At 37.9% G+C, this 15,886-nt stretch overlaps 1 protein-coding gene across 1 annotated transcript in view; it reads left to right on the forward strand.

Moving 5' to 3' along the window:
- The first annotated feature begins 420 nt into the window (after positions 1–420).
- Positions 421–15,886, forward strand: part of LOC141445341 (ankyrin repeat and BTB/POZ domain-containing protein 2) — a 91,427-nt gene continuing 75,961 nt past the window's right edge. Inside the window, exon 1 of the mRNA XM_074111157.1 lies at positions 421–571. Within this exon, the coding sequence (XP_073967258.1) occupies positions 564–571 (8 nt within the window). The 5' untranslated portion in view covers positions 421–563. The remainder of the gene's footprint in view (positions 572–15,886) is intronic.

Consider the following 15,886-nt stretch of genomic DNA (forward strand, 5'->3'; position numbering starts at 1 on the left):
TACTCCTGTCCCGAATATGCGGCGACTACAGGTTGTTTTATAATTTTATTATTAGGAACTGTTACTCAAAAAAGTAACTAAATTAATTGAAGAGGATTTGGATTACAAGCAATTCTATGCTATGTTACATTTCATCCCGGGTCATTTGAGACGTATAAAACGTATTCAAGCTTTTCGTAGTAAGGCCATTATGAGCCTAAAAAACTACCTATACTAAATAATCAACAGCCTGGAAAATGTAGAGCTAATATTATTTAAATGTACCTACAAGAATTTACTTACAGCTTTCATGCCAAGGGTTTAGCTCGTGAAAGGTTTTTCATATCCAAAAGCTCAAAGCTCGAAGGGCTTTGGGGAGCGTGTGCGCAAGTGTACAGGGCCAAGCTCTGGCACGAGTGTTGTAAAGAATTTAGAGGAGAGCCGGTCGCGGGCGCAGGCAGTGGTACCCGCGCGGCTCAGCGAGTGCTCGCCTTTGACCAGACCCGGGATATTAAAAAGTAAGAGTTTACAGTGAAGTGCAAGTGCCGAGTGCCGAGTGCCGAGTGAAGTCACTAGTGGAATGGATGGCAAGGTAACTTGTGTTAGGGTAAATGGGTTCGAATACGCGACAGTTTCAGCGCGGGAATGCTTAAGCTTTTTCAGTTGGTTAATACGTACTGCGGAGAATTGTACTCATGTTGTTCGCTTAGACTTTAAAATAGATGTAGTTACAAAGGTAAATATACCATTATAGAGGATTTTTACCTACTAGTCACTTGTTTTCGTTTGTTACAAATTTGTAACGAAAAAAATGTGTCCAGTCCAAATTGTATACAAAATCATTCATGTCATGTTTGACGCATGTTTTGAGAAGCGGCGATTGATGAAAGTTATTCTGAATATGTAAACTTATCTAAAGCTTAAAAACTTGTTAAGTTTTGGTTAGAGCGGTAGCTATGAGTACCAATTCAAAGGCTGAATGGTAATAACAAGTACATAGATACTTTTGGGCATATTATTCAACTAATATCGATGGTTTTGTGTGATCTAGCGGTTGTTTAGAAAACAAAATGTTTGTCGTGACAAAACAATAGTTACGGGCGTGGCAATTTTGATGACGATTTCGGTTATTTATTAGAGGTACTGTACTCCCAGAGATCTGTAAATTGTTATGAGAATTATCTTATCTGCCATTTCTGTATAACTCGAAACAAACTCTCGAATAATGACTTAACATATGAGTCGGCTTCATTAGAAAAACGTTGAGACTTGGGACACTCGAAAATGTTAGCCCCCAATGAAAGTAACAGATAGGTACGTGAGGCAACTATATGCCTAATTGAAATTAAGCAATAACCAGACAACCAACCAAGTGCTGTTCCCGGCTCCGGTTTCTAATTGAGGCTTCCAAACTAATCTAAAAGCAAGCAAAAAAAAAGATTGTATTTGAAAAAACTAAGCTCTATTCTAGCGGCTCACTAATTTTTGAATCTTTCTTTTTAGGTAGATGAGTTTTGAGATCCCACTTCTTGCCAAAATGTCATAACTCTATGACAACAGGAAATACCCTAAGTTTTAACGCTTGCGGTTTTTGTCAATAGATTGTATCTTTTAATCGCATTAACTCCGTTTTTTATGGTAGCAAGAAAACATAATCTCAAATACTTCTTGATATTAATTTCAACTTGATACCTCTACGCAATTCTGAGGAAAAGAGTACCTATTGGATGTCCTCCATGTCGTGTCCGACAAAGGCGAACCTTTAGGCTTGTTTATTATGTGCCCGAATATGGCTGGCAAAACCAAACTTAGTCTTAAGGGTCCTATTACAGGGCGCGCAATGTAATTGACCACTATCATTATACGTGTAGGAAAGTCTCGGGCGGGTCTTTATAGTAAGACTTTTGGCATCCACGTGTTCCAAGCGATGCGCCTCAAAATTTGCAACAGCCTTATTTACAGAGCGGCACTATTCCAGTCTCGAGAGATCTTTCCAACTCTCGCATGGGAGGTTACATGCGGTAAGGTGGCGCTTTAGGACGTCCCTGTAATGAAAGAATTGGCCTCCCGTAGTCCGCTTTCCTTCTTTTAATTGCGAGTAAATGGCGCCTTAAGGAGTCTACCATCGTTCATACGCACAAAGAGTATTGACAGACAGACTGACGGACGACGTAAAATCTTTCAACGCAAGTCCAATAAAATCTAATCTACCAGCATAATATAATCCCAATATTATCCTATGATTAACATTGGGTACTTAATTTTTGTCAACAATCATGATGCTCTGTTCACAACAAAATAATGACTTTTTATGAATACCATATAATATAATAATCAATTCAGAACAAATATTTACTAGTTACATCAAGATAATTTATACTGTAGCTGAACAATGAAGTCAAAGACAAAGTCAATATATCTTTTTTCAGTTAGGCCATAGCAGTTATAAATATCATAAAATCTACCACCGGCTCAAAAAACCTCTGTTGAGTAGAACCTGGGAAAGACCTAACTCGACGAGGTATTTTTTTAAGCAGATTTAGGTACAATATTATTATTATTTAATGAAATTACTTGCATTGCATCACGAGTATTTAACACAACTCTTCTTTTTTAATGCGGATAAGAATTATTTCCAAACATACCTGTCCATTATACGGCCTTATCGCCAGAGCGATCTCATCCAGGCAGCCTTGTTTTGTTTAGATAGTAATAGTGCATTAATTTGCTCGATATAATTTGGTAAATGAATTCGATATTCGGTACTTGGGTACCAATTTATTTAGCGACCAGCTGTTGCCCGCGACTCCATCTGCGTAGAATTCGTTATCCCGCAGGAACTATGCAATTTGCCGGGATAAAAACTATCCTATGTCTTTTCCCGAGACTCGTGATGAGGTAACAAATTTAAACAGAAATTACAAACTTTCGCATTTATAATATTAAAAGTGGGATTAGTGGAACAAACCGCATAGTCAGGATTTCAAACTCTCCTTTTGACATTTTCGGGAACGTTCCCTCCACCACGGCGTTTAATATTCAGGAGGCCAGGCTGGGGCGAAACCGGTGGCGGAGTCAACGGCCGATGAGAACTCAAATCAAGAGACGTTCAGTCATTACGGAATTAATCAGGCGATGTACAATTTTATGTGCTTATAAATAACTCGAAGAAAACTGGGCTCGAGGCGCCCGCACTTGTGCCTAAAGTTTTTATTAGTGTTGATCAAGTAAATCTTGTCCAAGTGAACCGCAGTATATGACATTCCTTACATACAATTTATTTATCCACTGTATGAACATTTTCAACGCACAGCCCAAACTACCTGTACCACTACCATGAGTTTACAGTGACCGTACTCGATAGCGACGGCGTAAATTATTTGTATGGAGAATGGTGCAGCGCCTCTACAAATAATTTACGCCGTCGCTATCGAGTACGGTCACTGTAAACTCATGGTAGTGGTACAGGCCTAAAGGTGGTTTTCCACCGGCGAGGCGAGACGAGACGAGGCGAGACGCGACGAGGCGAGACGAGAATTGAAATTTGTATGGCAGCCCGCGGCGGCCCGCGGCGGCTCGCGGCGGGCGCCCGATAATGCATACAAATTTCAATTCTCGTCTCGCCTCGTCTCGTCTCGCCTCGCCGGTGGAAAATCACCATAAGAGCTTGAACACAGAGCATCTTTCCATCATCAGGGGCATAATTATTTACCCTGGCGATGGCCCGGGGTGGCAGGCTGCGAGGGGCGGTGAAGCCAATTGCTGGTTTTTTTTCTCAAATGAAATAACTTTTTTTTTCGACCCGGGGACCTCTGATGATGTGGGTAGGCTATAGGCGAGTATTAAAATAGGGAAGAAGTTTTTGAACGGAAAATCGAAACCACAGACCACACATTTATAGCTAGGTTGTATTGTATTGTGAAAATAAACCACTATAAGAGTGATTTTGTTATTTATATCTGCGCGGTTGAAGTCTTAACAACTAAGGCTATGGGGGTTGACGAACCAAAAAATAATTTAAATTAGTTTCTCTGTAGAAGTGAAATAGCCGTAATTACTGTAGAATACTTCATCGCGGCCTATAAATATACGTCCCACTGCAAGGCTCAGCAGGGCTACTACGAAAATCGAAAATCGAAGTTCGTGTCCTTCGGTCCCTCTGACGCTTATACTATTTAATACGAGAGCGAGTGGGACGGTACAATACGAGCTTCGGAGTGCCTAGGTACTCCGAGGTGATGCGAGGGCCTCCTGAGGCTCTCAGAAAGAGAAGGCTTGGGCTGGGCCGCAGTTCCCACGCAGGCTGTGCTGATCGGGAACTACCGGATTGAGTGTGTGCTGATCTTAAATGGATTTTTGAACAATCCGAAAAACTTAAGAGGTTTGCCGCCAAGCACGAACCCACGACCCTCTGTTTCAGAGGCAGAACTACTAGGCCTCCACGGCTGTATAATTATGATAAGTCATCGGCGCTTTTTCACAGGTATCGTACCCTAAGGGGCTGTTTCACCATCCATTGATTAGCGTTAACCGTCGGTTAAATGTGATGCCGTCTCCGTCTATTCGAACAAAACAAATAGAGACGGCATCACACCTAACCGCCAGTTAACACTAATCAATGGATGGTGAAACAGCCCCTAAGAAACAACCCCTAAGAATTGTTTATTTACCTATTCAAAGTGTAACGTAGCATTTGGACGAAATACCAAACATGAATGGGACAAACGCTGGCCAACTTAGGTAGGTACCAGTAGACTAGAATGTAGACATGAAAACTACCTACTTGCATTAGGGTTGACAAAAAGAAAAATGTCATGGTTGAAAACATGTACTCGTAGGTATACTAAATTCCAGTGATGACTTTGGAAAATTTACACATGCGTTTTAATTAGAATTTTTGTAACTATAGTTTTTTCCCGAGACTTTGTGTGCGAAGTATCCATCAATCGCTATAGTTGTGGCTATAGCCACTATCGACCAAGTTACTTACATAATATATGTACATATATATTGAATTCCACAGATGGCCAGATTTTAGGGAAAAATACTTCCTATTGTACAACCACGCCCAAGGCTTGACTGTTTATAAAATTCCTCTACTCCAGACCTTTTATTTTTGCAACGATAAATTGCTTGTCAAATGAAATATTTTGCGGCATTTTTTTACCTTTAAAAGTAAAAAAAAAATATTGCCTCAAAAAAAGGTTCCTCTCCGGACTTCCAGAAGGGTTGAACCCGGAAGATTCATAGTCAGGTCAACAAATAGAGTAACAGCCCTAGTATGCGCAGACGCATAAAAACCGTCGCACGCGCAGCGCGCCAGAGTTGATGTGATCCTAATGATTGCAATTACACGCTGAACTAGCTATTGCTTTTACTTCTCACTTGTTTGAAGCATTTTTTATAATGTAGGCTTTATCCTTATGATGTTCTATAGTAGTATGTGTGTCAACCCTGGCTCTATTATCAACTTTAATTATTGATAACAACTTTAACTGGGACCGCACGTTGACCACTATATGTCAAAACTTAGATCTATAATGGCTAAAATAGCCATCCTTAAAAGTAAAATTCCATATAAAATATTAAGAATGATTTATCTTTCACTCGCGGATTCCATAATCGGCTATGGTATTACTAGCTATGGCCGGACTTACGGAACCTATTTGAAACATTCAACTTGCACTGTTAAAAACAATGGTGCCCTACAAGGTTAAAAATAGTTATAAAGGCAATTACGAGGGCTTATTCCGTCATTGTTCTATATTAGTGTATATGTATAATAGGTTTCAAATGTCTCTGCTTGTGGAAGAACGAGACGAAATACCCTCTATTCAAGGAAAGTCTCGTCCAAACCAATGCGTAAATTGAAATACTTGCCTGCATACTCCTTGCCAACGCAATAAATAACACTTACGGTAGAAGAACCAACAAGTATTTGCTACCACTCATTCTTAACTACCTACCTAAGGAATTGTTGAGTGAAATCTTGAAAATTATTAATACCCCAATAAATTTAAGTTGCTGTTGAAGAAACACTACATGGCTTGTGAACCATGAGACCAGAGGTTGTATTATAATGTATAGATTGGACTGTTGCATATATATATATATATACTACATATATTACTACATTATACATTGCTACATATATTATATTTATAATTAATAAAAGTAAAAAGCATCGATCTGCGTGATCTCGCCAACTATTACTAAAACCCTAGAGGTTTCCAATAGTGGCCAACTTTGTAAAACCTATTATGTAAAACTGTACCTAAATAAATAATTAAAAAAAAAAAAAAAAAAACTAAAACTCAGCCTATTTTTGATAGTATAAATAAATTTAAATTTAATTTACGTTAACCCTATATCTAGAGATTAGTCTTCAATTAACGAAACAGCTTTAAATTTAGGCAATTATTTTGATCTGAAAGGAGGACGGGCTAATTGGCCTATATGACTAATAAGGGCAAGCGATATGTCACTGGATAGCTTATTCTATTTTCTAGAACTTACTATGGCAGGTAGTGCCAAATCTCTGTGAAAATAGTTATCGCCGAATAAACGTAAAAAATTACGATACTAAGTTCCTATATGCTGATGATGACACACAGTCATGATTTCGTTTTTTATGCGTTTTCATATGTTTTTTTTTTGGATTCTGGTTTTGCAATTTGCCGTTTTTATTCTGGTTTTCTTATCGGTTTCTGTAAGCGCTATCGATGGTTATTTTCTTGCGACTTCTTTGATCTTTGGATTTCTTATTTATTATTTGTTATTTGGTTGTTCTCTTGTCTGTATTTATACGATAAAGCTGTTGTAAAAACTTAAAACCAATAATAACACTATCTTATCTTATCTTATCTTATCTTATACTTAGGGGTCCTTGCGGATACACTTCGACCCGTAGGGATCTTTTGTGTAATTACCCCTCCTTCGCACTTACTCTATTGCCTTTATAACCTCGTCATAAATTGGATGATTTGACGTAGCGGTAGTGCCTTAAAGTCTCCTGGTGTGGGGTATCCGTCGCCAAAGAGTCTCATTCTTGATCTGGCGAGGGCGTCACATTCACACATAAATGTGTTCCATTGTTTCGTCTTCCTCGCCACATATTCTACAGACTTCATTGTCCTGTAGTCCCATCTTTACTAGTATAACAAAAAAACAATAAAAATAAGCTTACATATTGATGTATGTTTTTTTATCCTGCCATAACTTTTTTTACACAGCGATTCGAGATTTTCCGTCATGAAAGAAGTTGTAGAATATGAAAAAAAACCTTTCCAATTATATATATGGCTTGTCGTTATTGGTTTCTAGGCCAGAGTCCATACTGTCCATCCTTCCTTTGTGGCATATATTTGTGGCATAAATCTGGTGATAGTATAGGTACAATAATCTGTTGATCAGATTCTGATGGTCCGACCAGGATCGTCTCTGCACGAGAGAACTCTTCAGCGTTTAACGGCATCTATTTCAACCTTGGTAATATGTCGTGTCAATGACAATGCAAACACGTACGTACAATCAACAAAAGTACAGTCAGAAAAAGCTTGTGTTCAAAAAATATTTTAACAAAAACTGATGTACTCGTATGTAGGTATATGCTGGAACCGTCTAAGTTTATTGCTTGCTTTTGCTAGTAATCTCTGGCATTCCAACAGTCAAGCCTTGAACTGGTTTCTTAGCTTTTTGCGCGCGCAATTAGATGACTTGTCAATAACCAATGATATATTACCGATGGCGTAATATTTTCGTGGATCAATTTAATTGTAATTAAGTCCTTATATACATACGTACATATCAAAACTACTCAAAATATTGCATAAATATGTATGAACATAATATTAATGACACATTTTTTGTATGAATAATACGAAAAAAAATAAAAAATAAAATCATATGACAATTAGTTGACATTCAAAGGCTCTTCTCTTCTACATAATAAGGGAGGGGAGATTCACACGAAAGATGAGTAGGTGCGTTAGTAGTTATTAAACTGTTTTTTGTCGATTCAGTTATTGAAAAATTTTCAACATGGCTAAACCATTGTGCGGGTCTAAATTATTTTTTAGGGTTCCGGAGCCAAAATGGCAAAAACGGAACCCTTATAGTTTCGCCATGTCTGTCTGTCTGTCTGTCTGTCCGTTCGACCGCGGCTTTGCTCAGGGACTATCAATGCTAGAAAGCTGTAACTTTGCACGAATATATATACAAACTATGCCGACAAAATGGTACAATAAAAAAATCGAAAAAAAAATTTTTAGGGTACCTCCCATAGAGGTAAAGTGTGGGTGATTTTTTTTTCTCATTTAATATATAGTGTGGGGTATCGTTGGATAGGTCTCTTAAACCATTAGGTGTTTGTTAAGACGATTTTTCGATTCAGTGATATGTTTGCGAAATATTCAACTTTAAAGTGCAAATTTTCATGAAAATCGAGCGTAACCCCCCTCTAAAATCTAAACCGGTGGGTGGAAAAATTTGAAAAAAATCAGGGTGGTAGTAAGTATATCAAACTTTCAAGGAAAACTTTGCTTGAGAATTATTAATAGTTTAAGAGTAAATAGCAGCCTAAGGTATAAAATATACCTAAACTTGGAAGATTCCGTATAAAATACGAAATCGTTAGAAAAATATTACTTATTTTTTTCGTAATGGCTACGGAACCCTATTTTGGGCGTGTCCGATACGCTTTTGGCCGGTTTTTTTATATCAACATCGAAACGTTTCTTCTGTAAGTAAGCCGGAAAGGGCTCTTTTACATGTCACTTTTTACTAAAGCTTGTAAGACAATAGTTATATGTGTCACAAGGGAGCAAAATGTTGTATTTACGGCGAGGGCGTACATTGAATCCAGAATGTAGCGAAGGATTCTGCAATAGAATCCTGAGCTTAGCGAGGGGTTCTAAAGTAGAATCCTGAGCGTAATGAGGGATTCAAGTGTTAACGCCCAAGATGAAAATAATTTTGCTCCCGAGTGGCTCATACAACTTTTCACACCGAGCATTAAGAAACTTGAAAACAACAATTCTAAATATTATTAAAGAACAACCAGCATAGGAAATGGCGTGGTTTTACAATTATCAACGTTAAAAAAATGGAATTTGCAATAAAGCACTTAGAAAAGCCTTGAACAGAAAAGTTGCAGTTTGCTCCCTCTCGTCAGGGAGGAAAAGTTACTTTTCTGATGGAGAGGTGTGAAAAGGAAATTAGAAATATATACCTCTAGTCTTGCTCTAGTCTAAACAAAAGAAATATATTAAGTACATCTATGTAAGCTATTTCGAAAATTTGGATGCTTTTCAGGCGGCAGCAATTATTTGGATGCAGGTTATCTCCGAGTTGACAGTTTGAAATGCCATCACGACGTGCACTAATCTGTGTCACGACGTTATGCAAAAGGCCGCTGGCATCTTCTTCCAGTATGTGCACTTCCATTAAGGCGGAGTATACGCATGCGCGCGTGTATGTGTGAGTGAATATGTAACATATATGTGTGTGTGTTTGTTACTCTTTTAACTTCTCTAAAAATCCCCGATATTTCATTTTAAAGTTAAATATCTCAAAAAAACGGCGGTACGGATTTTTATTAAACAGCTAAGAAGTAAGTACTTCAACGAAACTCGCTTTCACATAAAAAAACCTTTCGCATAAATCAGTCCATCCAGAGCTACGACGTCACAGACAAACAGAGAGACATTGCTTTAATTAATAACAAATAAAATAATTTATTTCAAATTCACATCCATATTTTGTAACACACCCTCTTTTTGCGTCGGGTAATGATATACTACAATCGTAGAAGTTGCGGTACATTGCCGTTAATAATCGATTATTTATAAATCGAAAGAATCAGCGCATCAATTGGAACGAGTATCGACTAAATGGAGCTTAATCCGCATGCGCGCGCACGACTCGCGTCATCACGCGGCGCGTGCGCCTCGTCCTTCCATTTAGACCGCAAACTGCACTTATCTTGAATATGGCTATTAATATTTATAAGGATTTCAAATGGAGACACTCATAATAATCATTATCATCATCAGCCGTATGTTTACAAATAAGTTGGCGTATGCCGCATTCTTAAGACTGGACACAGGAAAAAGGGGATTTAAAAAGTACACAACCTGCTTTAATTTAGGTATATAGCGTATTCGATTTTCAGTCATTTGGTTAACCTTGAATACTTATATCTGGACTGGACAAACCTAAAATTAGAGGGTGGTGTCTACTTCGCTAAAGATCCAACTGTCCCTCCCCGAGGCACCAGAGAGGCGAAGTTAAGACCTAGACGTGGTTGACCAGCTTTGTTATTTTGGATATTATTTCAAAATTCTTAGAACTCTTTATTCGATGAACAATTTGTACTTTATAAAGTACATTCGGCCATTATCCTTAGTCTTAATTGTTCCTTTATACAGTACGCGAGGGCTCAGGAGGATAGAGGGGGGGCCGGGTGGGCCGCGCCCACCCCAGTATGGTCTAGTGCCCAGGATGTTGGGCAACCGATTCAAAATTCTATAATACATATCGTCACACAAAAATCCAGACCTGGCTCTCCCCTGAAAAATAACCGTACATACCAATTTCTAGGAGGGACTGTAGGCCACGTGCAATTAGGATAGGGAGTGGAATGATACTCAAATGAAATAAAAACTTTAAGTGTGTGCTTATTAAACTGTCAACCAGTTTCCGATGTGTCGAGAAACTTTAACAAGAACGTGTATTAGATGTTTTGTCGATTTCACTTTCTTTCCCGTGATGATAGTTGTTATGGCAATGATAGTACCCACATAATACATACTAGTATTATTTATTTTGTCACCAGTTGAGAGTGTACCATAAGTAAGCCTTTTACATCAATAGGTAGATCTCATCGTACACCATATGGTTTAATTGTGACTATAAATATATGTACAGTCAAGGACTTTATTTAGTTCATGAGCCACGACGGAATCATTTCACGGTAAACGTCATAGACTCATAGTGACATTGCATTAATTAATAATGAAAATCGTTGTGAATTTTCCTTTGAAAAGGTTCCATGATGGCTTATGAACTAAATTAAGTCCTTGAGTATACCTACAGCAAGTTAAATATTTTATCTGAAGCAGAAAAGGGGTTAAATTAGTCCCTCATAAGGAATTTGCTGGTATCTTTGCTGGTAAATTAAAGAAAATAAAATCCAACCAAAAATATTTTCTTGTAAAATTGTGCCAAGACGAGACCGTATGACTCGCACTGTCAAAAAGTTATCAGAACTCATGTAGAGCCAGCTTCTAACTCTTCACATCTCATGTAGAGTCAAGCTTCTAACTCTTCACATCTCATGTAGAGCCAAGCTTCTAACTCTTCACATCTCATGTAGAGCCAAGCTTCTAACTCTTCACATCTCATGTAGAGCCAAGCTTCTAACTCTTCACATTCGCATAGAGCAAGCTTCTAAATCTTCACATCTATGACGAGCCAAGCTTCTAAATCTTCACATCTCATGTAGAGCCAAGGCTTCTAACTCTTCACATCTCATGTAGAGCCAAGCTTCTAACTCTTCACATCTCATGACGAGCCAAGCTTCTAACTCTTCACATCTCGCATAGAGCCAAGCTTCTAACTCTTCACATCTCATGACGAGCCAAGCTTCTAACTCTTCACATCTCATGTAGAGCCAAGCTTCTAACTCTTCACATCTCATGTAGAGCCAAGCTTCTAACTCTTCACATCTCATGTAGAGCCAAGCTTCTAACTCTTCACATCTCATGTAGAGCCAAGCTTCTAACTCTTCACATCTCATGACGAGCCAAGCTTCTAAATCTTCACATCTCATGACGAGCCAAGCTTCTAAATCTTCACATCTCATGTAGAGCCAAGCTTCTAACTCTTCACATCTCATGTAGAGCCAAGCTTCTAACTCTTCACATCTCATGTAGAGCCAAGCTTCTAAATCTTCACATCTCATGACGAGCCAAGCTTCTAAATCTTCACATCTCATGTAGAGCCAAGCTTCTAAGTCTTCACATCTCATGTAGAGCCAAGCTTCTAACTCTTCACATCTCATGTAGAGCCAAGCTTCTAACTCTTCACATCTCATGTAGAGCCAAGCTTCTAACTCTTCACATCTCATGTAGAGCCAAGCTTCTAACTCTTCACATCTCATGTAGAGCCAAGCTTCTAACTCTACACGCCCTAACTCTACAAAGCCTAACTTCACAAATTCTACGCCTTAGTCAAAACATGTGATTTGGCCATTTCGCTACATTCACATTTTTTTATTCGACTGGAAGGCAAACGAGCAAGTGGGTCTCCTGATGGTAAGAGATCACCACCGCCCATAAACATCTGCAACACCAGGGGTATTGCAGATGCGTTGCCAACCTAGAGGCCTAAGATGGGATACCTCAAAGTGCCAGTAATTTTACCGGCTGTCTTACTCTCCACGCCGAAACACAACAGTACAAGCACTGCTTCTTCACGGCAGGATTAGCGAGCAAGATGGTGGTAGCAATCCGGGCGGACCTTGCACAAGGTCCTACCACCTGCAACTTGGGCGTAAGGTGAAAAAAATATCCACTGTTCATTACTTTTCTGTTATACCTACAATAGTTCTTGTAGTAACGAAACGGCCAAGCTACATATTTTGACTCTAAAGTTCATGTTATAGTTTTTTTTTGTAACACGTATTTTACTGTAAAAAATACTAATAATTTTATACCGAAGTTATCACTTATTACGTAAGGTACCAATTACGTAATACTAAAGCACGGCATTTCATCCACGAGGTTTTTTTAAAGGTTGGCTTTGGGATGTTTTTTTTCCTCTGATACACCAGGATTCCGATCTGACAGATACATTGCAGGGTGGCTACGCTGCTGCACATTTTAAGGACTTGTGTCGTTAATTTGTTTTTAAACATTTTTGCCAGCAAAAAGTAAATAATTCTTCGATGTGCGAGCATAAACGACAGACAGTCGTGACAGTGCACGATTAAAATTTATTTGGTTGGCGAAGTTTTATGTGAACAAAGAATTTATATCGTTTCCGCTGGCGGTTTATCTGATATTTTATTCAATTCGTCATTAAGACATAAATAAACATTTTCTTTTACGACGTAGGTATAAATAACTGGAAATATCGCAACAATTTTTAAGCCGACTGCGGCAGAGCCCAAAAGAAGGGTTAATTACAAGATAAGTACACGTTTGACCACAACGATACCTTGATGTTTTACGACGAAGCTTGCAGTTTTGTTCGTGTACCTAATAGAAAACGAGTGAGATCGCGTTCTGGGACACCTAAGTATTCCTTTGTTTAGTAATCCTGGGTCCTATCCTGGCTATTTAGGTAAAATAAACAAATCGCACTTATTTGGTAATTAATATAACTATATAGACCATAAAGAAGCCGTGGTGGCCTAGTGGTTTGACCTATCGTCTCTCAAGCAGAGGGTCGTGGGTTCAAACCCGGCTCGCACCTCTGAGTTTTTTCGAAATTCATGTGCGGAGTTACATTTGAAATTTACCACGAGCTTTGCGGTGAAGGAAAACATCGTGAGGAAACCTGCACAAACCTGCGAAGCAATTCAATGGTGTGTGTGAAGTTCCCAATCCGCACTGGGCCCGCGTGGGAACTATGGCCCAAGCCCTCTTGTTCTGAGAGGAGGCCTGTGCCCAGCAGTGGGACGTATATAGGTTGGGATGATATAGACCACTAAACAAAAACCGGCCAAGAGCGTGTCGGACATGCCCAAGATAGGGTTCCGTAGCCCTTACGAAAAAATCAAATTTGTAATATTTTGTATATATATTTATATGTTATATACCTATGCCTTTCTTCTCACTGTGCATAAATTACTGTTCGCCTATCTTTAAGTTTTCCTATCCTGTTTAGGTTAGCTTGAAAAGATCTCTTTTAGGGATAAGTTTGCCTTTAAACTCATTTATTTGTTTGTTTTTCTTTTTGCATTATTTTTGTGTTTTATGTACAATAAAGTATTTACATACATACATACATACATACCTCCTATACTTGTACATACATTCACAAGCCAACTCTATTGGTGCACCCTGCGGTAGAGTTTTCAAGACTAAGTTCGGTCTAGCGAGCCATATTAGAGCGCACGCTAGAAAATAAGTGTTTTCTTTGTTATTATAAGTGTTTTTTTTTGCAAAATTTATACAATGGATATATTTAGTCAGGGTCGCGCGTCATCGAAACCGATGTGGAGGACTATATAATACATACATACATACAAACGGACAGACACGGCCAAAATGTAAGGGTTCCTAGTTGACTACAGAACCCTTAAAAAAATATGTAGAAAAAAAACTATAAGTATTCAGTATTATTTATTGTAACACACTTTTACAAAAAATTATAAAAAAATTATGCCCTGTTAAGGCGTGGCAATTTTTGAAATAAATTATATTAGGTAATTAACTTATACATAACATATTATGCTATTTTAACCTCACGTAATATTTAGGAAAAGATTTAAGGAATACTTATAATTAACTTTTTCTACTCCTATACTGTAATATGTGATTTACTTAATCAGGAACAGTAATATAACAACATACATAACAAGGTTCTGGAAAAGTCTATATTGTCTATTCCCCATAACAGCACTGTATCGTAATGTTGCTAAAACGATACTGAGGGCCTACTCCGAAGTTCAAAAATTGAAGTTCGTATCGTACCGTCCCTCTCGCTCTCATATTAAATAGTATAAGTGTCAGACGGACCGCACGACGCGAACTTCGAGTCTGGAGTTTCGTAGTAGCCCTGCTGCAATCACTTACTTTTTTTTTTCTTAATTCGTACGTTCGGACACGCTAAGGTGCCAGTTACATATTTTATATGGTTTTTATACAGAAAAAAACTTTCCGAACCTACTAATCCATAGCCTGCCAACATTTAAGTAATGCGTATTTTTAACATCGACACAGGCAAATAAACGTTAATCAAAAACAAAATTTAACTTAGATATATTTTGACATTTTCATATTTCTCACTTGTTTATTGTTGTTTACCTTCTCTTTGCGGTTGCGATACTTTTTACTAAAGTATGAAAACATTTCAAGTTTACTTTTTGTCTAATTTTGTATTTTAATTAATAAGTACCCAAGTCGAAGAAAAAGTATTGTATGCAACGTTGTATAAGTAAGTCAAAAAAAGCTCGTGGCGTCTTTTTCTTACGATGTTCGCTAAAGCTCACATCGTAACTCACGCCACTCACATTTTTTGAACCCTGTTATACAAGTGTTGCATAAAATACTATTATGTAAGGTATCAAAATAAACTATACATTCATCTAGTAATAACATACACTTAGAACTTATGTGATATCACAGAATGAATAGATAGGTAATAGATAAACTCTTCTAACACTTGCATGCTGAGTATTTAATACCTATCCAACCCACAAAAAATATTCACCTGGTCACCCTATGTTAGGGCGGTCGAAGGATTAATTGATTTTATATGTTATCGAACTCTCAAAAGATCTGTTACTTAATGGGCACATAAGAAAAGCATTCGGTAGTAAAAGTATTCGGAGCGCAATAAAACTAATTCCTTTCGTTTTGTTTTGTGTAATTTAATGACCGGGCTCATTTCACTTATCTGCATTTTAACTGGTCAGTTTCATTGGCTGTTTAAATTTTATTGATTAATTTTACTGGAGCCGTTTTCGTGGACGGAAACGATGAGAATCTAGACACAGGTTCCTATGCCTAAAATGGGACATACCAACTAAGTCATTTGACACTTGATTAACATAATGTTATGTGTATAAAAAAAAAAAGTTCCAACATTTAACACTAAAATGAATAAATGCCGCTTTTATTAGGCCTATTTCAATACAGTATTTATTGGAGTCTCCTGCAATTTACTACTTGCTTTGATT

Source organism: Choristoneura fumiferana, chromosome 2 (assembly GCF_025370935.1).
Source record: "Choristoneura fumiferana chromosome 2, NRCan_CFum_1, whole genome shotgun sequence".
NCBI classification, from domain to species: domain Eukaryota; kingdom Metazoa; phylum Arthropoda; class Insecta; order Lepidoptera; family Tortricidae; genus Choristoneura; species Choristoneura fumiferana.